Raw genomic sequence first — 26,359 nt, forward strand, 5'->3', positions numbered from 1 at the left:
ACTAAAGTATCGAGTACACATTCGAACAATGTTTAATTAATATTAATTAATCGTCATCCGTAAAACGATATGCCTGTTGTTTACTATGTTTTCCATCTAATTGTGAGTAATATCGTACATTAATGGCGATATGTGATGCCATGCGGGTATCATTACAAATTAATGAGTATCTAGTGTGCTTTAGATCTTACAAATTGCTGTCTGAAGGGTGCCGGTATTACATAATTTTCTACCTCGCAGTCATGAATTTAAATTCGGTAGTAGAGCTAACTATCCCCTGCTTCCCCATTCGTATTTTTAACCGGCATCTAAAAGAAAGGAAATTCTCAATTCATTTTAATTTTTTCTCTCACTGATTTCGTTGCAAGCTTCCTCAAATTGTCGTTTTCACCATAACAGCGATATTGCGATTAAATTACAATTTTGCTTTCGTTGTAACGGGAAGGTGCCAACTTTCATTTCGGTACAGTCGGCCATTAGTCCGGCCTTTTTGCCAGCCTCCCAGGATAATCGTGTTTAAAGAAATTGTCTCTGGCAAAGGAATTTGCCATAGTATTATTAGATACTTGTCTCCTGTAGAAAATTTCAGAAATATTATGTGGAGGTGAAGGAGTTCCGAGAAAGATGTTATAGCTATGTTTCCAGTTTTAGGATTTAGGACTTCCATCTTGTTGTTTTTAATTTTAGTCTATAAAATACCTGCGGGTTGTTCGAAAGAGATACCGCGGCCCTGGTACATAAAAGGCCTATGACGGAACACGACGATTTTAGTCAGTAAGAGTCTGACACTCCCTCACCGCTGCTAACCCACAGCGGGAGGGGTCATTTGATGATTTTACGTCAATAAAAAAAAAAAAAAAAAAAGTCTATATAAATACCGAAATTTTATACATATATTTAAAAGAAACCTAATTTAAAGAACTTGCCATCAAGTTAACATCTGTAGATAATATTAATCTCGAACTTGTCGTCTGAAACTTGCGTTCATATTCTTCTTCGCCGTGTTTTTGTTTGTGACCCGAATTTCAGTCGAAGTTGACACAAGTTGAGACCTTCGATCTTTTTGTTTTTCTTGTACAAAGTTTATACAGTACTTCCCGAAGTAGGTCCTGATGTGGTTATCACAATGTTTGTATTCAAAACACACGCGCCTCCGTGTTAATTTGATTCATCTTCGCATTTTGAGAAGATTAAAATTAATATCGGGCTCCTTGACAACATGCTTGTCTCTCTGTGAAGAACGTAGGTAATTTCCTTACTTTCTGATTTAAGTAACGCGACATGGTACATTCTCGTTAACATGAAATATATTCGTGCATTCAACAGTTTGTTAAGATATGGTTATAACAGTAACCATCCATAAATTCAATAGACTTGTATCTTCCTCAGCCGTGCTCCTATCGCTCCACGCAGCGAACTCCTACATACTCCTGACTGCAAATGTGGAAGACATGCACTCCTTAGCGAAGCAGATCGCCGCCTCCCCAGTGGGCAACCAGCTCAACAAGATCTTGAACCGAGCATCCGCCATCTTTAACCAGCAGTTCAGCAAAGGATCGAAGCCTCAGATGCGAAGTAACCCCAACTTGGAGAGTCAAGAGAGTGATGGACAGGAACAGAAGGCGATGGCAAAAGATGAAGTTAAAGGTATGTCCTGTTGTAACATAGAATAAGTATGCGTTCAAAATAAGCGATTGCAGAGAACGAGAAACTAAGGCTGTGTATTTATATTCTAGGGACCACGGAAGATGATGTTGAAGTTTGGAAGCCTAATAACAAGGGTAAGATGTTTCGTTTTCAGAGTCTCGGATTTGAACCTTCTTATATCACAAATCTTTTCTCTAACGTCCGCGTCGAACTCATTGTATAGTTATTCTGATACTATTGCTTATTTGGCAATCTTCTTGCCACAGTAATGTTTACTGTCCCAGTTTTGATGGATAGGGCTACCTACTTCTGTCTAATAGTGTGAACTATACATATACTGCTGATGCTCTTAAACTGTCCACCTACTAAAAAAAACTTATAAATTCCTCTAGTAATGACAGCAGAACTAAATGGGCAGCCTTCAGACTCCTCGAGCGAGTTGTCAGCCGAAGCCAACGTTGTCCAGCAAGCAGTGAAGGTCGGGAGGCGCCACCAGCCAGGACCGGACCTCATCGAGCTGGGCAGGAACGCCAGCTTCTACCTCAGCTCCATCAAGAAGATCTTTGAAAACGTATAAATGAGAATAAAGGTCTTGAAATTGAGGGTTTAAATTATTCCTTGGTTATTGCAGTAGTGGTACAGGTCAGAATAGTTAGAAGTGGTGTTAGTCGGTAGAACACTATCCACTGCATCCATAGCTGGAAATCATCAAATGCCCTGGTCACCGTATTTATGACTAAAACGAGATACCTACTATGTTAAAGGTACCTTTTAGGTACGCCCGTGACCACGGTCAGTGCAATTCGGCTGAAACGTTGGATAAAAAAAGTTGCGTACCTTTATGTATATTACGAATCGAGTTTAAGTCCCGATTGTTTATAAAATGCGTGCATACAATAAATGCAGCCGAAAATCGACCTCAGTGGCGTGCACTTGGAGAGGCCTATGTCCAGCAGTGGACTGCGATAGGCTGATGATGATGATGATACAATAAATGTGTCGTAATCGACAAAGTTTAAAGACCTGGCCATCTGATGATGTACCACATCGGGTCTACCTATAACAAAAATAACAGATGTGGCCTAGTTTTCGTTTTTTGTGAAGGAATCAATATCCATGGGGACAATGGGACGCGGTGGACGGTTGGCATTGAAACTGTAATGAAATATATACAAAAGTAATCAAGGTGGTGCGGAAGTTAGGAAAGTTACTGTCATGCGCACTGCGCACCTTTCCTAATAGTGGTTCATTAAATAAAGGTATGAATCGGTTAGGTTGAGGTAATCAAGTGTTTTAATAAGAAGCCAGTAAATAGGTAACAAAAGGATAAGAAATACACAGATCTGCTTTAGAACATATGAAAGTATACCAATTATGATCCCACCTACTTATCTTTTACATCACAAGAAAACTTACTTTAATTTCCCTGATTAAGCAAGCGTGTAGGGGCTCTTGTCACCCTGGCGACGTTTGCGGGAAAGTGACTATCTGCATATAAGACGAACCATAACATGATGTTTTGTCATGGTAAAACAAGTTTTGATTCATGATGATGAATCAAGGTTTTTAGTCGATCTCGTACCGGCTAAATACCAGAACTGTAATTTGAGCATTTTTTTTTGCGTATACGTTGCTTCATACAGATTTATGAGCCCAAACAAACTCTCAGTCTACCAAAAGTTTGCAGTGTGCGAGTACTCTAATTGCTCAAGACCTAACTTAGTATTCTAGACGGCTGTTGTTTTCAAATAATCAGTTTTCTCAGGCTTTACTCAGTATGCTAATATAACTAGTTCTTTGGGAATTTATGTGAGTAGGTGTTTAGATACCTACCTAATGAGACTACGTAGGTAGGTACGGACGTAACCGTGATTTTTCAACAAAATAAAAGGTGTTTTTTTCCTTAAAAGTTCTTGTTAATTAAAAGGCTGTCTTGGAATTTGACAAAGTAAATGAATTCTCAATAATAACCACCCTTCCTTTCCCATTAAAACACCCCATTCACTCCGTTGGGGCCATTTTTGATTGTTCCCGAAATCCCTCCCCTTTCCCGGTGAAAAGCTGAAATGGGCATGGGCAGAAATATTCGAAATATTCCTCAAAAACATAAACAAAGCAATTTTTTTATTCAAAATGGGGACCAATTATGAAGTGTTCGAAATTATATACAGGTACTTTATGATCAAATTACTCTCGATCCGTTTTTCTTTTAACTATGGATTTTTTAATCTATATTTTTGCACTTTTTCTTCATACTTCATTTTTATTAACCCCTCTGCTCGACAAGGTTTTGACATATGACTTTACCGTTGATTCGGCGGGATATTTTGAATCGCGATATGGAACTCAAAAATTTGTACTAACTTTCAACACATAAATTCTAAGTCCGTAATGCCTGATCAGAAGTATTTTAACTATAACTTTAGAGCTCACTTATTTGACAACAACGTGCGAAGGTCAAATGGGGTCAGTTAATTCAGAAATAGATAATAATTACGGTGTTTCTAAGTCTATCGAAAAGTTAGGCATTTCAAATTTGGTGAAAACTTACCAATAAATAATTGCATCACTTTCTCAAACACAACACAAACGTCATATTTATAACATTTTCAATCCGTTGCAATACATTTCGTGCACTTATTTATGATTCATAACTAAAAAATCAGCACATAAAATACACAATAAAAATGAACAATTTACAAGATCAAAGTCACAGATAAGAATTAGAGTTTGGAACAGAGTACATTTTTTTTTTCAATCAGCGGTGTGCATTCGATACCTAAATCGGATGTTTATTATAAATAATCGAATACCAATTTTATATATATTTTTTAATAGAAACTTATTTCAATTTTATTTCTTAATTTTAAATTATAGGTTCAATTTGTTTTTTTTTGTGAAGAAAAAATATTAAAGTTTTATGAAAGTTTTTAGCATAGGTAAAATTTTTATACTGGGTGTCCCATAAGTCCTTTGAATTTTAAATTTCGAATAAAATTCAGATGGCGCGCCGGAATGGCGCGCGGGGTGCGGGGATAGCATCAACGGTCTTTCAGGAAAGTTTTATCGGAGCAGACCGTGGTTTTTGTGTGCGTGAGTCACAACAATGATTCGGCCACCATTGCGCGGCGTAAAGGACATTGGGCGAGATGTTTGAATGTTGGTCTACTCCCCCTCTAGTAATGAGTCATACATCATTTGAAAGGTCTTTTTAAGCGTTACATTTTGTACTTACATACTACTTACCAATTCTTAGTACTTTAGATGTTAGAACATGTTTAAGGTTTTTTATCGATAGTTAGTTTCAAGTCCTTAGATTCCTTCTCTAGTAATTAATTATATATCACTGGAAAGGCCTTTTTAAATAGAACATTTCGTACTTAAATACCTCTAACAAATTGTCAGTACCTAAGAAGCTACAGTAGATTTTAGACATAGTTATTATTTCACTAAACATGGTCCAACTCCCTAAATACTAACAAATGACAATCGCCGCCGTACAAGAAAATACTCTATATAACACAAGCTTTCTATTGATATATTACTTAATGCTAGAGGAGAGGTAGATCAAAACGCTCATTGTCCTTTGGTGGCGAAAAAAAATTGCTTCATTCCTCTAGGCATCGACTTAATATTTTTGATCCTAATGATCCCGCAGGACTTCTGAGGATCTGAGGCGGATGACGGGGAGTAGCGACCCCGCGCTTCTTTATAGCTTGTCAGTCAAAAATAATCTTTCTTGTTCTACTAGTCAATGTAATTTATTTGATACCCGTATTGACAGATTTGTGAAAAGAAAACTAAGTCGGCGGCGGCCGTCTTTCTTCCATCTTGGACCAGCTTTCGATGAACAGCGAGTAGCAGTTCCGACTATCTATTTGCCCTTTCAAACAATAAAATCGTCATAAAATTTTGCGATAACTACACCTAACTACAGCTCTCGTCAAATAGCTTTGCCGCTCAGTTAAAAAGTCGGAAGTAAAGAACCGCCATTAAGTTTGGCAGGACTACAGGAATTCTGCACATAAAACACCCGAAAAAATAAATAAGTCTTCAAAATTTGCGGTCTTAAGAAATCCTAAAAACCGAAAAAAAAAATATTCCGGCTACAACGTATTTTCTACCACTGATTTTCTAGCATTTTTTCAAAATAAATTAAGTCATTTTACTTTTATATATAGTATACAAAAGTGCAATTTAGTAATATTAAATAATATAAAATTATTAAATCGATTCTTTATTTTAACGAATCGGATCATTCGATGCAAAACTTCTATCACCGTCGCCATCTTGTCTATGCGTCTTCAAATTAAAAAAAACAACAAATGTAAACAAACATGGCGAGTTCGATCAGAATTCCCGGTAATTACGATTGGATTTTCAAAAGGTATATTACTATAGTTCGGCCATTCAGAGAATGCGTTCCTGACACGTCGCGATTGAACTGACGACGTAACTTTGCAATGGCGTTGCAGTTACGATAAAAATATTTTTGCTGGTTGTTTACCGTTTTAACAATTGAGGAGCATTAAAACAACATTATTATATCAATAATCAATGAATGTAGTTACGTCGTCAGTTCAATCGCGACGTGTCAGGAACGCATTCTCTGAATGGCCGAACTATAAAGGGATGCTAAATATGAAAGGTTTGAATGCGTCAAAATAGTTTAAATTTATTTAGTTATTTTATTTAGTACTCACAAACACGGTTTGATTGGAAAGAAAATAAATATGGGCGTAAATAATTAGGAAAGTGTATGACTCATTCGCAGACCCCGATTGGGGTCTAAACCGAGGTTACGGTGACATTGATGTTCAGACCCCAATCGGGGTCGACGACGAAACGGATTTGACGGTTAAGAAACGTAAAAAAACCTATCATTAAACCATCAGTAAGTTTGTCTAACAAAGTTCTACTAACTATATAGTGTCGACGACGTGAGTATCAGAGATAATTTGATGAGCAAAACTTCTGAAAAGAAACTACGGAGTTCATTGCTTTGCTCTATGACCTAAAGCTGTCAATGAACTTTGAGGATTTGGGAACGCGCAAGTTTTGGGAAAACCACTTCCCGCAGCTGCATAAAGATAACTTTTTTTATTTTTTTTATAATCTAATATTTAAAAATATAAATGATATGGCTAGTTAAGAACAGAAGTGATCCAAGTAACATTTTTGACAAAATGGAGCTAAGTCGATTTTTGGAACTTTTGAGTATGAAGTGAGGTTGTGCAAAAGTAATCCAAGTGCTATTCAGTACTTTTTCAAACAAACTCTTTTATGTTACGTTTCTGTATTTCAACAAATATTGCTATTTTCTACAATTAAATCAATATTTTTATCAAAATTGCATTTACTAAAGAAAAACAGCTATGAAAGTTTGAGTTATGTTTATATCTATCAAATAACAAACATATTTTAAATCATGTGCTCAACATAATTATGATATTCATAAAAACGCATTTCTATGAATATCTCAACTTTTAAAAAATGCTACTTGGATTACTTCTGTTCTTACCTAGCCATATGTTGAAAGATAAATAAATGCACAAAAAGTTTATGAAATTAGTAAGATAGTTTGATGTGATCTTTAGACGAGAATTTGAAAATATGTTTTGATGAAATTCAAAGTGCGTTTGAAATTCATATGTCCATCCTTTTTTAATTGATTACAACTTTGTAAGTTGGTAATACATTAAAAAGTCCGAATAGTAAATTAATATTTTTCCTCATCAATCATAATGCATTCATGAGGTGGTAATTCTTTTGATTAATTTGAACTTCACGTGCCAGTTACACTTATTAAAGTTTATGCAAAAAATAATTGGAAACATGGCAATGTTGAAGTAAAAATACCTTCAACAATGGCTGTTATATAAAATTCTATTATAAAATCATTTTTAATAAATAAAAAACAAAGCCATAAAAAGCGAGACTGGAAGACAAATTGTTTTCTAATTGAACAAGAAAGTAAATAAGTAAGGTGTTCTGGAGACGTTAGATTTATATAGTCCTTGCCTGAAAAACGCCTAATGATCTAACTAGTGTTGCCAGACGTTTGTGGAAGACACAGAATTTAAACACAATATGTGGACAGATGTTTTCATAGTATGGAAAGATATATGATATACTTAGTAACAAATACTTTGTACAAGATGCTTAAGATCTATTTGATACCTATGATTATATATTTGGTTAGCATATGAAACTTTAATAATTTTATTAGTACTTATTTAGGTACCTACTGACTTATACCTATGCCTTCAGGTACCTTGACAAAGAAATGGGTACCTTTACAGGTTTTAAGTATATTTTATTACTCTCCAGATGATCTCAAAGATGACATACTGACTTTCAAACTAATGTTTTGTTTTTTTTTACGAAAAAGAAGTTACAAAGAACTCAAGTCAGATCCATTTCTATACATTTTGATAATGGTCGTCCTACCCCAAAACCCTAGGTAAGCGATTTATTCAAACATCTGGCTCAGGCAGTGAGGCGGCCATCAATCAAATATATTCTACTACACAAAAATACTAAATGTCGCTACGATTTTTTGGGCTAGCAACACTGTACTATAAAATATACATATACAGACAACTTTTTGTACTGAAACAGCGCTTTTAATGATATGTTTCCTGTTTTTTAACCGACTTAGAAGAAAAGGAAGAGGTTCTCATTCGATTGAGATCGAATCGTACCTAATATTTTCGAAACAGCCAAACTTACAAAATGTCAAATAACTTTGTTACTCGATTTCCCGTGCAATGTTTTGTAATGTTTAAACAGCAAAGTGAATAGAATAAATGAATAATTTGGTTTCCTGCAAATTCGCTGACGTACTAGTTTAGTCGGAGCTTCGAAAGAGGTTCAATATGTCAGCTATACCGACGTCAGCTGAAAACGAGTTCTCTTTTACATACATAAGAATTTCATGACTAGGGCTGGTTATACAGGAAAGAATTTTAATACATAACTAATAATAAACTTATTTTACAACCAGCAGCTTGCTCTGCAATACAACCTTGTAGACCTTGAGGTACCGTACTACAAGTATGCGCCCGACCCAGTTCTCGAAAAGGACCATATCACGTTGTACTGGGATCGATCTATCATCACTGACAGGACTATTGTAGCCAATAAGCCTGATATTGTGGTGATAGATCGATCAGCGCGCCGCGCGATGATAGTCGATGTCGCCGTTCCGCATGACGAGAACCTTGTGAAAGCTGAGAAAGAGAACTAAACAAATAAAGTATCTCGACTTAGCGCACGAGGTTGTCGCCATGTGGAGTGTCGACACGGCTGTTGTTGTGCCGATTGTCGTTACGGCCAATGGTTTAATAGCCAAGAGCCTCGACGAACACCTCAGGAGGCTCTCGTTGGGCGGCTGGATCAAGGGACTGATTCAGAAGGCAGTACTCCTTGATACGGCACGTATTGTGAGGAGGTTTCTGTCTCTGGGACCCTAACCACCGGTACCTTGGACCCTGTGCCCGATATCGGTGGCAACCTATTTTTTATATTTTTAAATGTTTTTTATTTTTATATTTAATATTTAAAAATGTAAATTATATGCTTGAAAATAAATAAATACCAAAAATAACTTATTTTATTTAGGTACAAAAATAGACGTCTATAATAATCACTCCACGTGACAATCATTCATCAGACAATAATTTGACAACAACCATTCAAAATTCATGAATTATTAAGCTAAAGTTGTGCTTATTTTTAGAGTTTATATCTTCATTCATTAGCGTTAAGTACCCAATTACTTAAAGTAGGTACCTATCTATACTAATATTATAAAGCTGAAGAGTTTGTTTGTTTGTTTGAACGCGCTAATCTCAGGAACTACTGGTCCGATTTGAATTTTTTTTTTCAGTGTTAGATAGCCCATTTATCGAGGAAGGGAATAGGCTACTTTTTATCCCGGTACGGGAAGTAATTCCCACGGGATGCGGGTGAAACCGCTGGCAGAAGCTAGTGCTAAAAATAAAGCATTGACATTAGAATCTAATATTAGGTAAGTCTGCCCGCCCACGTCCGATAATCGGTGACCAATTTTTTGTAGGAGAAAAATAGAACACACTGATGACAAAACCTACAGCAACGTACACGTCCTACATAAAGTCAGTAAGAAAATCCTAGTAAGAACGTCCTACAATAATTCGGCTCGATTATCTGTCCTACAAAAGCGTAAGTACAAACTAAGTATTTAACTATTGACCCTTCCAACTATGTGCTAACAGAAAATCGTTGGGTAATCCTTTGTAGGGACTCCAGTAATGGAATGTCAGTCATGTCGAGTTCCCATCTCCATTCATGCTCCGCACAGCTTCCATCTTATAACTGACAGGTTTAGGTTATCATAGAACTATTGAGCGGCCGAGTAGTCTGTTTAGATCAGCGCTGCGAAATATATAATTACTACGACATGTATTAAGAAAATCACGAGTTATAGTCAAGGCACTAACCTATCGCCATCTAACTGTATAGTTTGGCGATTAAAAAATCAATGAACAAAGTTGTATTAGTATTATAAAAAAGAATGGGTACTTAAAACTGCTCAAATCTAGACACACGGCAGTGTGTCCGCCAAGTTCGAGCAAAAAAAGCGACACACCGGCCGTGGGTTATATTACACGAACCATTTCGGGCCAAATTCGACCCCCCTGTAACTCAAAATCTATTTTATTTACGCATATCAAATTTCTAGTATCTGTTGAGACCCCCTCACTTATCTAAAATACAAAATTTCATTAATATACCTATTTTAGGTCTTGAGATATTGACGTCAGAAAATCGCTATTTTTACTATACACTCACTGACTGACTGACTCACTCATCAAAAACCTAGACCACTTCCAATGGTCGTATTGACTTGAAATTTGGTATGGAGGTAGGTCTTTATGTCAAGGTAAAGGGAAAAATCTGAAAATGGCCAAGTGTGAGTCGGTTTCAAAATAATGAAGGTGTTTTATACCCGGTGTAAATTTATACCCCTAAGGAACTAAAACGAACTAAATTTATCTATATTTATAGAATATATCTTCGAATGGTCGTACCGATCTGAAATTCGTTACAAAGGTTTGTATTTAGTCAAAGTAAAGTAAAAATCTGAAAACGGCCAAGTGTGAATCACTTTCGAAAATAACGAATGTGTAACTTTGATCCACGAACATAATATATGATAACATGTCATGTCAGTCAGTTGGTAAATTTAGTCCATTTAGTTAATCTAGTTCATTTCTTTGTAAGAAACATAGTGCATATTAAAAAATCTGAAAGATAGTATAAATGAGACATTTCTTTAACTAACTTCATCATAAGAAAAAAATAAAATAAACAACCTTACAAAAATAAATGAAATCCCACCCAAAACAAAAATGTGAAAGACTGCCAAGTTCGATAATATGGGAATGCTTCGCCTATAAAAGAAGTGAGATCTGAATAAGTACCAAGTTCCATACACATACCTCAGTTAAAAATAGTTACTTTTTAATGATGTTACTTGGCAAGTTTTAATAGAAAATTAAATACTTGATTCATGCGTTTAGTAGGTTTATAACAAGGTGTGTGAAAACTTGCCAAGTAACATCATTAAAAAGTAACTATTTTTAACTGAGGTATGTGTATGGAACTTGGTACTTATTCAGATCTCACTTCTTTTATAGGCGAAGCATTCCCATATTATCGAACTTGGCAGTCTTTCACATTTTTGTTTTGGGTGGGATTATAATCACGTGCATCTGCACTGCACTATATAGTGCAACCATGGATCTACTGTTTGTAACATTATATGAACAATACAACAGTCACTGTCTTTATTAAACTAATATGTTCAATTTATGAATAAATATCCCTTATACCCAATACTTGTTTTGCAATTGCCTTTAGAATGTAGCAGAGCATAAACATCGTAAACACACATAACCTGCTACCTTTAGCAGCTAGTCTAAAAACACACAACAAAGCTACAAAACAGTATCCACACCAATAACAATACCGCTGGGATAACCTAACAACACATAACACATAACAATGCTGATAAACTATTAACACATAAACACACAGAGTGTGTCGAGCAGTAATATTCGCGGTAACTGTTGACAGTTGACACGTGTCTACGTAGCGGCTATTAATTGACCGCTTCCGACACACTGCGGGCCCGATTCTCCTAATTTTTAACCGACTTCCCAAAAAGGAGGAGGTTCTCAATTCGTCGGGATCTTTTTTTTTATCTTTTATGTATGTTCACCGATTACTCGAAGACGCCTAGACCGATTTGCAAAATTTTTTTTGTTCGATAGGGTTTACCTCCCAGGTGGTCCCATAATCATCAGGTCAGGATCTTATGATGGAAACCCTGAGAAGTCGAGGGCAACTTTCAAAAATTGTAGGCATCCGTAGGGTAAAAACTTGACACTTAGGCGTATGTCTGATAACACTTTGCAATGGTGAAAGTTTGAAGCTAACCTGATAATGGAGACCAGAGAAGGTCGAGGGAACTCGACAACTGAATGTGTGAACTGCCTCGTGTTTGGGCTTATATTATTCGTATTGACGAGACCTTTGCATCAGTGAAAATTTGGAGCTGACCTGATGACGGAGACCAGAGAAGGTCGAGGGAACTCTGCAACTGAATACGTAAACTACCTCCTGTTTGGGCTTATAATATTCGTATTGATGAGAACCTTCCACTTATGCGGATAGTGACAACTATGCTTGACACTGAAAAGCTTAAAATAAAAAACTTTTTACAAAAAAATAAAACCGAGTCGGTGGCGTATAAAATCAGGTACATCCAATAGACACTGACTTCTAGGCCGATGTACCTAAGAATAGTTTTTTTTTTTGCTTTTCAGTGTTTTTGGGAGTCGGTTTTATTTTTTTGTAAAAAGTTTTTTACTTAAGCGACATACGATTCACATTCGACTGCGATCCAATCACGACTCGATTACGATTGAAGCGTATGTGGCATTCCGCTATTTTTTCTTTAAAATTAACGTTCTTATCCTTTTCTGTCATTCAATAATGAATCATTTTGTCTGCAACTGATTTACGATTGCAATATGATTGTACCAAAATCACCAAAATAGCAGACCAATCGCAAACCAATCGAATGTCGTTGGAATACGATTGGTCTTATATTAGTAGCAGACTGCCCGATATGGTTAAAACTGCTATTGCGATCATATTGCGATTCGATTTCTATTACATTTTGACATTATTAACTTAGAATCTCGGGCCCCTGTCCATTGATGAGTCAATCGTTTTGACTCGAATGTTTGTTGAATGAATGAGAAGTAATGTTTGATTTGTTGTGTTTAGTTTGAGCTGTTCTGTCTCACGATAGCGCTTATAGTTCGCCGAGTCATATAATTCTAGGTAGGCCAAACGTTTATAAAGAAAAAAAAAACTAAGAAGATTATCATGTTTCATTTATATTACTTATCCAAATATTTTTGAGAAAGTGATGATGTAATTATCTTTAATTTTGCTGACACATAATGAGACTAAAACATAATTCTATAAAAAAAATATTACGTATCAAACCTACAGACTCGCCGCTAGTGACCAGACCAAAGCCAATATCGATATAAAATATCCGAAATACGTCCCTACCCTAATCACACTTCAAGCAAAAATATTTATTTTATTTTGTCCGTCTGCTAACATTAGTTACCACTTTATTCGAATGGACCGATATAATAATATTTTATTTATTTGTATTGATAGCAATAATAAAATATCTAAGTTATTAAATCCATTCTAGACATATAAAAAAATGTATAACTGACACATTTAAAAAGTACTGAAAAAATCTACAGTAATTTCTACGAAAATAAGTGGACCTTGAATTAAAATTTGCATTTTTATACAATTTGCGTGTTTGTGTTTGCAAACCTCAAAAAGCAAGAGAGTTATCTTTTTACACAAATTAGTATTTTAGTAAGTGTGTTTTAACAATCCTGTTCCACCACAATTTAAAAAAGATTGGTTTAATTTTTAGATAAAATCTTAAGTCAAACAAAAAAGCAAACAATGTGTACATAAGTTTATTTGTTTATGACACATGTAGGTATCGAAATACCACCTAGTATACTGGACATATACATGCAAATTATATTAATACTAACCAAATTCTACTTTTTAACTTAGGTACCGAATTTTTACAAACAAAACCGACAAAAACAGCTAGTAAACAAAATTAAACTGACGTAAATGAATGAAGTTAGTCAAATATATGCAAGAACACGAAGGAGGAAGACAAACCGGGGTGAAGTTTGAAATAAAACTCCCTAACCGTGTAAGCCGGCCGGGGGAATAACTTCACAGATTTGGTTCGTACCCATGGAGAACAAAATCACTAGCGGAGGTGCAGCTGGGTAACTGGCTAGATGCAGGTAACGCTGGGTCTGTGGGCGGTGAGTTCGGGTGGGTCATCGCTCATGTCTAGAAAGACAACAGACGACAGAAAGTGTCGGCGGCGTGCGTTGTTCCACGCGCTCCTCAAAGAGATGTCAGCAACCCCAGCGGGGCCCAGCAGGCCCAAGGTCTGCCGGGGCTGCGGAATTGTTCGAAAGAGTTACCGCAGCCGTGGTACATAAAAGGCCTAAGAAGGAACATGATGGACTTTAGTCAGTAAGATTCTGACTCCCTCATGCTGCTAACCCACAGCGGGAGGGGTCATTTGATGATTTCCCATGAGAAAGGTGCCATAACGGAAAGTAGCGCGCCAAAATGCGGGGGACGAGGAACGTTATTGTCCCCGCCTTTTTTTGCCTTCTCTGGAACTCGCACATTTTTGTGATACCAAAAATCGTAAATGTCTCAAAGAACCTGAACACCATGATAGTTCAATTACGTGTCACGTTACATGTGAACGTCAAGTTCTTGTTCTACTTGACCTAGAAGAAGGCGACTCGTTTACTTACATAATGGCATCTCCGTTCATATTTCCTTAGTCCGTGTTCCTACCGAATCTCAAGTTATTCTCCTCAATTAACATATGTCGAACTTTAGATAGAACTGCTGGCTTTGCTCGTTCTAAATATAGGAATATAAGGTCTAAGTCTAAATAGAATTAGGTTCGTTTAAATGCTGTTTTGTGAACGCGTGTTAATTCACGCAGCTGTGATTTATTTATTTAATATGATAGATTCAGAAGAAAGTTATGTGTAGCTATGTAATGTTATCTTAGTATGTAATAGTGCTGATCTGATTGAGATGCTGTTTGGTAAAGCGATAGGTAGAACTGATGGGAATGGGCTACTTTTACTGAACGTCAAGTTCTTATTATGTATCCCAGAACGTCTGACTTATAAATAAGAAAAATGACTCTCTATAGACGCTCTTCGGTTTGTTGAACCGAAGATACCTATTTCTCAAAACATCCTTTTCTCCTACATAGGCCTACACAATTAAAGTTGTCTTAATATTCTAAACGTATTTTTATTTCCATATTTATCATCATTTAGAAGTCTTAAATATACACTGAATTATTAATTGGAAGGCTTCAGCACTCCCCTTAATTAAAGACGATTTCTTTTGAGGAAGAATCGTTATTTTTTATTCCTTTTTCCCTCTGAGTTTCTCTTTGTAGATTTTTCTTAAAGTACTTTAGAACTAGTTTTGTGTTGAAATGTCTGACGGTTATGATTTCTTTAGTCGTTAAAGAAACGTTTACTACAATAATTTTACGTGAAATAATATTTTTTTGGAACATTGAAAACTAGAATTAGAGTATTTTTCTTTTCAAGTTAAGAATTCTCTCAGTAAAATTAAAACGTTTTCGAACAAATCACAGTACACTTAATTTTAATTAGTCAAAGGGCTCAGCTGTGAACAAACGTAAAGTAAAGTTCATTCTAACGATTTTTAAAATTCAATGAAAGCCTCAGAGCGATGCATCAAGTTCAAACGTGCCAGTATCGTGCATGAGACCGGGCGCTACGGACGTAGCCGCGTAGTCGCGTAGCAGCGTAGCGCTACGATCGTGGATGTTACAACTTTCTAAAGTTACTTTTTATGGTAAATTGGTAAATTTATTTTTAGTTTCAATATGGAATTGGCTACAAAATAAAAGTTTAAACTTTACTTTAGCGATATTATTTAAATTAAAGTGTACACAAAAAAGTGAATTAATTAATTACAAAAAAATGACATAAAATATAAAACACAAAAAATAAAAATGGCCGAATTTTTCCGCGTGAACGAGACGAGTACGCAATTCTTCCAGCGATGCACGAACCTATCGCACTTCGATTGTTCGGAGGAAGAGATGCTTTGGCTGATGATGGGGCCCAGAACCTTACCTCTTCAGAAGATAGTGCCCATATCTGTGTTACTGTTGGTGATATTCCTGACTGGAGTAGTGGGGAATGTGGCAGTCTGCGTGGTAATTGTGAAGCACCCTGCCATGCATACTGCGACCAATTATTACTTGTTCAGTTTGGCGTTAAGTGATCTGCTGTTGCTGCTTTTTGGTAAGTTTTTTTATTTTTTTATTTGGCCATTTATGTACACAGTGAACACATGCCTTTGGAAGTAGTAACAGAAAATAATACAAAGGTACTGTTTACTTCTAATGAAATCTCTTCGAGTAGACTCGTAGTAGGCCAGTTATTTCGTGGTAATTTAGGTTTTTATTACTTGTGCTTATATTTTGAATTATTGTTTGAGGTATTGGGAATTATATGGGAGTAAATAGTTATTATATTATATCTAAATATTTAAACAAAAGTTGGGGAATCATATTCCAGTGACTAAAGTAAGTGCTCAGTGAGACAATTTTTTTTGTGTTCTAAGATTATAGAACTTTTCAGTTCTCATATAAATCTTTACCTTATTATTTGTATTTTTTCACACTTCAAGGAAAGTGTCCAAGTATGTACTTCATCACAGCTACGGAGGTTAAAAACTTCTGTTGTAATAATTATGTCCCATGTGTTATAATTTTGCGTGATCCAGTTGCATTTAACTTAAACTCATAAATTACTTAAAACGCAATAATACTGTCCGAGTTGGGAATCGAACCACCCTTTTGCCCTAATCGCCCTTACCAACCTACAATAATATTTTAAATCGTATCTATACTAGTCTAGCTTCTATCTAAAGAGAGATTAATGTATGTTTGACTACGTTTTGAAGCTTATCTCCAAAGGTAAAAGTCAGATTTGAAAAGCTATTTTTCTTTTTCATGGACCCATTATTGAGAAACGTTTTTTAAGCTATAAGGACCTACAGCGCGTAAAATAGTTAAGCACTATGGACTTTTAATTTTTGCGTGAAGAGTCACAAACAAAGAAATCAACTATTTACAAACAAGAGCTTCTAAACTTATTATAATCTAATCGTGAAAATGATTTAAAAGGTGGTAAAGAGATACACGTTTCCAATATACAGAACCTAGGGAGATACTGATGAAACCGTGACACACAACTAGTGTCAACATAACGAGGATCATGTCATATTGTTTCAAAATATCACTAATAATGTACTGAACCTAAAGAACGAACAGGTGGCTAGATATATTATTGTGGAAGTTATCAGAAATGGTTAAGTATTAGCTAGGAATCATATTTATTTCCTGTATTAGTGATCTCTTGTTGTAATGAGGAATTGTTTTTTCTAGGAATTTTGGTATGTTACAGTAAAAGTCTGTGTAAGGTCAATCCTAGAATACCGCACGATTTCCCGCGAAGCAGCTGGCCTACTTGCTGGACTGCCACCGTGGGATCTGGAGGCGAGGGTCTTCTTGCGCCTGTACGACTGGCGCGAGGAGGCTCAGCGCCGGGGAGAAACCCCGTTGCCGCGGCAAGTTGTCGCGCAGCGGGCGGAGCTCCGGCGCGATCTCATGGTGGCCTGGAGGGAGCGACTGCCGCAACCCAGTGCAGGGCACGCCACCATCGTGGCGGTAAGTCCCCTCTTTGAGGAGTGGCTCGGGAGGAGTCACGGCGCCCTCACGTACCGCATGACGCAGGTCCTCACCGGACACGGTTGTTTCGGGAGGTACCTGCACCGCATCGGTCGTGAGGAGGCGCCCGGGTGTCACCATTGTGCGGACAGCCCCGAGGACACGGTGGACCACACAGTCCAGGTGTGCCCCGCATGGGAAGGGCACCGCCGGGTCCTCGTCGAGGCTTTGGGCGGCGGCGACCTCTCGCGTCCGGCCCTGGTTCAGGCCATGGTCCGGGGCGAGAGGGAATGGGATGCCGTCGCCTCCTTCTGCGAAGCGGTCATGCTCGAGAAGGAGGAGGCGGAACGCCAGAGAGTTCGCACCTCTCATCCCGGCCGCCGCGCTGGACCAGGTAGACACCATGGGCGCCGGGTGTCGCGAGATGACTCCCGGCCACCGTAGGCGTGGGTCTGTGGGCGGTGAGTTCGGGTGGCTCATCGTCCCTCTGTCTTTCTAGACGACAGACCCGTGTCGACGGCGCGCGTTGTTCCACGCGCTCCTCAAAGAGATGTCAGCAACCCCAGCGGGGCCCAGCAGGGCCAAGGCCTGCCGGGGCTGCGGGTTGTTCGAAAGAGATACCGCGGCCCTGGTACATAAAAGGCCTATGACGGAACACGACGATTTTAGTCAGTAAGAGTCTGACACTCCCTCACCGCTGCTAACCCACAGCGGGAGGGGTCATTTGATGATTTTACGTCGATAAAAAAAAAAAAAAAAAAAAAGGTCAATCCTAGAAATAATTTGAACTTTTAGTCTTTATATGTTTGAATTTGAACTTTTAGTCTTTTAGTCTTTATATGTTCGTTGTTAGCTGGCAGTGCCAGATAGTGTAGTCACATTAATACGAATTTTGATAGAATACATTTTGCAAATAAATGTGTCTCTGTCATATCATTGTGAGAGCAAATAAAATATAGATGCATAAATTAAATAAGCATCTTATTTAAATCATTACATAAAAAATGAAGCATATTAAAATTAACACAATTATAACAAATGGACTATATAATTAGTCAAACTCCGCCATTATTGTCCATGCAACAAACAGATTAATTTAGCCATTTTTAACTTTAAATGAAAAAGCTAAGGTTATATGACTGTAATTAATTTTAATTGTTATTTTTTATATTTATTTGCCCAAGGGAATACGAGTATATAAAGTAATTTTAAATGAATATTTTCTAATGGATTTCGTAAATAACTTTAATACCCGTCTGGCTGATAGGTAATCGAAGTTTTGAGGTACGGTTCAGAGACAAGATTGTCGCATGCGACAGTTGTCAGCGTATGTGTTGTTAGTGCGTCATTAAGTAATCACAATGAAATGTGTTAATTGTATGGATATCATCAGTCGCGTGCTTATATTACGTCGCACAATATAATAAGATTTCCATATTTTGACCATTGTCGTATTGATCACGAGTGGCTCACGACTGTCACTTGATTCCGAAGTATACCTTTTTTACTTTTACTACACTATAATATCTCCTGGGCAACTGGCTGATCTGTTTATAAGAGAACAGCCGCCGTGGCCGATAATCAGCCAGGAGGAGGACATCATCATCACATTACCTTTATGTTGAATCATTTTTAAATAACTTGTGAATAAAGGCACTATACTTAGATTGCGCGCAAAGCTGATTATCTTTTTAATTAGGTCAGTTTTCTTTTGTCCTGCGTTTTTAGTACTTTTTTAGTTAGAGGATATAAAAAAATCTTGTTATTAAGTTTAGCCAGCAAAAATTTGTGTTTGTCACAGCTTGACCTTTTGGGTATTTTTAATTTAGTTAGGACATAAAAAACTTGGCTAGTTTTTGGGTGGATGAAGTACCTTCTAATATTTACGTCTGCAGGCATACAATTGTAAGCGGGGGACATATATAATTACTCATAGGCAATACGTCTATGAGTATGTATGTACTGGTAAATGAAAGCAAGTTTAATTCATTTACCATTTTCAATAGATATACTTACTGATATTTTTTATGTCCTCTAAAAGGAAATAGACTGTTTCACGTCAAACGACCCCCATGAACTCCATCGACATTTCACAGTATACCTTTAAGGAAAACGACGAACAAAAACCCGTTGATTTTTCGTGTCGTTTGTAGTAATGCGCTCACGTATTGCCTCAATCAGGAATCGAACTAATATGGTCACGTACGACAGTGATATCTGAGGGTCCATGAACCCTTGTCTATTGTCAGGTCTTAATATCACTGTCTTTGTTCTTATCTAATCAGTAGTTTGTGATGTTTAGTGAAGTTACTTGGTACGTATATGTATGTGTTATGTTTGAATGGTGAGTACAGACACCACGTTAATATCGGTCCTGATCTCTCTCCGGTCGTGTCGGTTTTCCATCCCACGGGGCTATGAGAGTAAAGGAATAGTGAGTGCACTTGTGTCTATGCAGCTGGCGGATTTCCTTATATGAGAACAGCCGCCGTGGCCGATAATCAGCTAGGAGGACATCATCGTCTTTGTTCTTATCTAATCAGTAGTTCGCGAAGTTTAGTAAAGGCATAGGAGTAGTGGGCACGTGTAATTGTTACGTTCGAATGATGATGATAGTAATAAGTAAAGATTACTCTAGTGTTGGTTGATTGGTGTTTAAGGGTGCCAATTGCCATACTGGCTTATTGGGTACAATTTATCCATAATTGTGGTAGTAATAACTTGTTGTAAGAACTTATAGCTTAATGTAGATTTTTGCTTGCCGCCAAACTCCTACTTTATTTTATAGGGCTTCGGTTAGACATTGGTATTATGTATGTGTTTCACTAAAATTAAAATGTAGGTTAGTAACGAGGCAAGTCGATGTGATGTCAGTGTAAAGGAATAAGAATCAACATCCACCCACCAGCCATCGTTAAGTTCTAGTTTGACACTATTAAAAGATATTTTTAGATACCAATAAAAAGAAGATTGGTGTAAAACAGATGTAAAAGAATCGATCGGTGTTAAAGATTGAAGGCAGGAATCCGATAGGTTTCGATTGCAGAAATCGTGGAAAAGGCGCAATTGATATTCTTGAAACGTATTTCCTTACAAACAAATGAACTCAATCTACACCATCTTCTATTGCAGGTATTGTTGATGCGGAAAAATGGTTATCCATCCACATAACCTTATCCATACTATTATTGCAAACTTGCCAAGTCACATCAAAAATCATTATTACATGTTTATAATATTTTAAGCCAGTTTGTTATACTTTTATTTAAACTTTGGGCTATTTTCTATCCGGGTGTAGGAGGTAATTTTCTTCAGATGCAAATGAAACCGCAGGTGCGGGCGAGTATCTCATAAAAGTTGGATGAAGATATATTGAAATCACGGACAGAGGATTTTGTATTATCCTACTTCATAAAGTAGTCTTCTAAGAATATCTGTAAAACCTTAACCTATATTTACATCATTTAACTATAACAATAACCGAAATATTTTCAGTTGTCAAATCGCCGATTTGATTATTGGGCGGCAAGTGGAACCATAAGGTTTGGCTATGGTATGTAGTTAAATTGTGCAGTTCACTCTAAGAATCGTCTCATTTCGTTAACAACTAAACTTTTTGAGAAGTTCTATGAAAAACACTAACTAATGTAATTAAGGAGTTTCGACAGTAATAATAACTTAGTTTAATGAACACAAGTAAACGTCGGTTAACTTAAACTGTTGACGCGTAGCTAACTCAATAAATTATATTTTGATTTTATTTCGAAAACTTCACGCTATGACTGTAATTAAGTTTTCAGTTCTTCATTAATTAACATTTTGATTTTATCACACTCTGTTTATTTGCTGGCAAAGGTTTTAATATTAGTTCGATGACTGGAGATATACTTGCGTACCTCTATAAACAGTTTTAATAAAACAACATACTATAACTTTTAAACAATCTGCCTTAGCTACACTAAATAAAGAATTAATAAATAATTTTCCTGAGTTCTTCCTCAATAATTTAAAAATATTCTAAAAAAATCCAATAACAACGAGTTAGTGTAGTTTGAGTAGGGTTTTTAGTAAAGGAAGAGCAATGGAATTTTATAATTTTTGTGACAAAAACTTACTTATTTAAAAAGAACATATTTCAAATATCTATTTATGCAAGGAATTAATTCTCAGAAATCTTTGTCAGAATCAGACATTATTATTTCTTTGTTATTTTTTTTCTGTTACTTTGTCTCGACAGGTCACAACTAACCAACGATTGATAACTAACTAACATTATGATTTCAAAACACATTCTTAACAGAAAGAGTTATTAACTTTTCTTCCACTGTCAGTTCAATGGCCAGTACAGAAAAAAACAGTTTTCCCAGAACACAAAAGTAAAGACAGCTCAATAAATCATCGTACGTGAACCACAAACAAACATAACAAAGGACTTTTTCAATTTATTCAAACGTCAAACAAATAGCTTTTCGAATAAAAATATGGGAACAAATATAATGACCACCATAAAATGCTTTGATACCCTTAGTTTTGCAACCAGAAAAATCTACTGAACACCAGAAAAATAAAGTCTAAAAATGTAATAGTACCAGCTATTTTAGTCACGACTTCACTTTAAATTGTATTCGACCACCAAATTTAGTAAATGATCACCAACTCTTGACGACCAAATTAATGTATTATTTTTGCCTAAATAAGTCACTGTGATTGCCATAAAATGTAGGCTTATTATCAAATAAAGTATTATGATGCCATATTAAGTTATGTGTCCGGCTTGCAATGCATGCGTGAGTGTCAGTATGACGAGTGACAGGGGAAAATGGAAGAAAATGACATATTGCGCCGACCCCAAGTAAAATTGGGAACAGGGCAGGAGAAAGAAGAAGAAGAATGTGTTTCTCAATACACTCCCTCGAAAACACACTCTTATCGCACTGTTTAGAGGCATGCAATAGACAATTTTCCACCCTAGTGCAGGAAAAGGGTCCCCATAATGTAATTACATTTATTGTATCAGGCCGAACTTATTTTTTTGGAGTCAGTTTACTTAAACAGGATAGCAAGATGTAAAAACTTTGATTATCATTTTATATTAAAACGCTGGTATAATTTTGATGATCATTCACTACTTTTGGTGATCATTTACTACTTTTGGGATAACAATGATTTATTTGGACTCATTTTGCTTAAATAGGATAGCAGAATGTAAAAACTTTGGTTATCATTTTACTTTAAAATGGTGGTTTAATTTTGGTGATCATTTACTATTTTTGGCTTGCGCATGATTTATTTTGGAGTAATTTCACTTAAATGGGATAGCAAAGTGTTAAAACTTTGGTTATCATTTTACATTAAAATGCGAGTTTCATTTTGGTGATCATTTACTATTTTTGTCTGCTATTTGTTACTATTTCTGGTGATCAGTTAAACATAAGCCTAAAAATATAATGGTTTATCGTCAAAGAGATAGAAAGGACATGATAAACAAACAAATAACAGATGCAGAAAATACGCTTCAAACTGTGGCTGACATCTTTGAAGTGCATGTAGGAGAAATTATAATAGATATGTCTAAACTGTTTTTTTTTGTATGTTCGTGGGTTTTTTTACCGAACTAATAAAGAGACAGAGATCAAGAGCATTTTTTCTAGTATTTTTAAAGAGCATTTCTAGTATTTTTACCTTCTCTTCAGATCAAATTCTTTTAATGTAAGCATGCAGAGCTTTCGTTATTATTTCTAGCCTAATATTATTATAATGTGGATATTTCCTAGAACCTAGCTTGTTTGGTTCAAATTTTACCTGTATCGTAAAAACAAGTGACGATATATCTGTGTACTAATTTACAGTCTTTGTAATATGTATTTGAGTCTCAATTTCACATAGCAAGAGCAAAAATTACACAACAAAAACCTTGATTACAAAGAAGTTACTACTTTAAATAAAAATAGTATCAAACATATCAAGACTTCTACGAATGAAAAACGCACCTTGCAAAGAAAATTCTTCGAAAACAACCTATTTCTTCCATTTGAAAAGTGAACAAAATTAGATACTATATCTATGTGGGACATTTCCGTGGGGCTGACTACAAAGCTACGACAAAGGCTTTTGATCCGCTACTGCCACGTCACTTCCTCAACCGGGAATCCAACCTGGGTCATCGCATTTGCGTCATCTATACTGATAGAATAGTTTGTTTGTTTGCTTGGAGGTACTAATATCAGGAACTATTGGTCCGATTTGCATACTTATTTCAGTGTTACCTAGAGGTATACCTACTATATAATATATGTAATTAAGAAGAAACTGTTTTTTGTTCGTTTGTACCGTAACGGTTTAGAAACTACTGAACCGATTTAAATTATTTCCTCACTGTTAGAAAGCTATACTTTCTGAGAAACATAGACTATATTTTATACCGATATAAGCGCATTATTCACCACTAGGCGCGGGCAAACGGATAGTATAATATGGCTCATTTAGAAAGCTACTACTTTTTATCCGTGGGGGTAAAATAGTTCCCAAAAGTCGCGGGTGAAACCACTGGCTTAAGCTAATAGCTTCACATATAATCGGTAATTCTAGGTATTGTAGTCTGTGCCTATTGAAGCGTGGGGCGTACCTAATTAGCTTGACTGAGCTTCAGCATAGCTAATATTATCAAATCATAATCATATGTATGAGTAATTAACTTATGGTAATAGGCACCAAGTCATCTTCGGAGGAGTTCGGTGAGAAAACTTGGGCGTGAAATATATACTTCTGCAGATTTTAAAGGCGTTCATAAATACTATCAATTACGAATCTAAATTAATCTTAAAATAGTTGTGTATGAGTATTAAAAATAGCTAGTTTTTGTTTTATTTTTGGCCGGAATAAACTTTAGCATGGAGCATTGAATAATTCGTTTTCTTCAGCAAATTAATACAATAATACGTATATTGGTAAGATTCTATTCTTTATATCAGACAAATAAAAATGGAAACATACTAATAAATTCATAGATTCATAGATACTTTATATTGACAATATAGAAAACGTAAAATTATTTACTTCATATAGCCGTTTTCTTGCGGTATTATCATTATTATTTTCTTGCGGTTTCGCCGGCATCCCGTAGGAAGAGAGAAGCTTTAAAATAGTGAAAGAATTTTTCAAATCGTTTCAGTAGTTTCGGAGCCTTTAGCCTACAAACAAGAAACAAAAACAAATAAAACGGTAAACGAGGTTTATAAGAAGAGGAGAAACCACTGTATAAAGCTAGTTTACTAACATAATGTGAGTGCAGTGCGCTCAATATTGGAGTTTCTAAAGGGCTCTTTGCATATTATTGCTCGCTAAGTTAGCATTTTCACGCCATAAAAACCAGATCGCCTGAAGTGAAAAATCGAATCCTCTTGAATATGTTACATATTAAATGATCTAGAAAAGATGATATTTATTAAAAGTTTGAAAATGTTCTATTAATGGGGCAGGACTTCGTATATACACACCTTACTCAATCCTTCACAATGGTTCAACAGTGATGAAATAAATCTGAAATGAGAGCTCTTGAAACTCACTATTTCATTTTATGGCAGCCAAGACAAATTATAGCCGGGACTTAGCCTAATTTAACTAAGTCACTCCAAGAAGATTGATCACCCCATCCACGGACATACCGCGTCAAGCATTGCCCCGTGCGGCTATTACTTTGCCTCTAGATACTCACAAAATATTATTTATCTCAGTTATATTTGTTGTACTACAATAGTTACATACCACTACAGTTAATCTGCCTTAAACTCAAACCATTTAACATGACCGACTAGTACATATTATTATAGAGATAGCTTCCCCCTGTACCCCGAGCTAGTTTTGAGAATAACTGAGTTACTATTCTGTTGTAGCATCTAAGCGAGATGCTCATAAGCGTACTACGCAGGCCTGAATAGGACTGTATTTAATAAAAATGCTTCAGCAAGATTGTAAAAAGTATTGTAATCTGTCAGACTATTTTGACGGAGAAAAATTAATAAAATATAAAATAAAACACACACACAAAAAGTTCCGACTATAAAGGTTTTAGTCCGCCACACTGTGTTTAGCTTTACATCATAGAAACTGAAATGTGATGTGTTATCTACAAGTCATTTCGTAAAATACTCAGCTTTTCCTTTTGTAAGTTTATGCTCTTGGAGACTTATTACATCATGCTTCAAAAGTAGAGCATAATGGGATAAAGAAAGTCTTGTATAGTACAAAACTTATTGATGGATAAAAAAGACTGCAAAATGTTTTCAAGCAGGATAAAATATGATAATAATTCTCTTTTCAAAACGAAGTCTTTTAAACACTTTGTAACAGTTTTCCAACACCTAAGTTTAGGCTAAATTATCGCTTAAAGTTGGCCCTTTCTATGCGACCTTTTCATCTTTAAAACCTTTACGGGCCAAATTGCCTTTAAAATCTTTTATAGCACCAGTTACGAAATTCAAATCCACGCGATTGCTATGCTAAGCGATCCTTTTTGAAATTTAAAAATGGTATAACGAGTCGCCATTTTGGAGTAACACCACGGAGGAAGGAAAGTTAGCGGAGATGCTATAAGGAAGGTAAGTCAGGCGCCTTCTTGTAGGTCTAGTTGTAGTTCCTAGAACTAACGAGGCGTTTCGGCGTTTTGGTTCCTTGTCAAATCAAAAACAATGTGACAAAGATTGGTCTTGATGATATTTTGAAAAAATGGGCGGGTTCCACAGAAAGCTTGTAATGGTGGAGCTGGTAGCGTTCCTCATCCCCGAA

The 26,359-nt window shown here is 36.1% G+C and overlaps 2 protein-coding genes across 2 annotated transcripts in view; both read left to right on the plus strand.

The window, feature by feature from the left end:
• Nucleotides 1-1,337: 1,337 nt before the first annotated feature.
• Nucleotides 1,338-2,249, plus strand: LOC124636082. The gene is made up of 3 exons (XM_047172034.1): nt 1,338-1,647; nt 1,737-1,781; nt 2,040-2,249. The coding sequence occupies exons 1-3, from the start codon at nt 1,338-1,340 to the stop codon at nt 2,222-2,224; spliced, it is 540 nt and encodes a 179-aa protein (XP_047027990.1). The 3' UTR covers nt 2,225-2,249.
• A 13,515-nt stretch (nt 2,250-15,764) lies between these two features.
• The window catches only part of LOC124635730 (neuropeptides capa receptor), a 92,901-nt gene continuing 82,306 nt past the window's right edge, over nt 15,765-26,359 (plus strand). Inside the window, exon 1 of the mRNA XM_047171680.1 lies at nt 15,765-16,145. Coding sequence (XP_047027636.1) covers nt 15,851-16,145 — 295 coding nt within the window. The 5' untranslated portion in view covers nt 15,765-15,850. The remainder of the gene's footprint in view (nt 16,146-26,359) is intronic.

This window comes from Helicoverpa zea, chromosome 13, assembly GCF_022581195.2.
Source record: "Helicoverpa zea isolate HzStark_Cry1AcR chromosome 13, ilHelZeax1.1, whole genome shotgun sequence".
Taxonomy (NCBI): domain Eukaryota; kingdom Metazoa; phylum Arthropoda; class Insecta; order Lepidoptera; family Noctuidae; genus Helicoverpa; species Helicoverpa zea.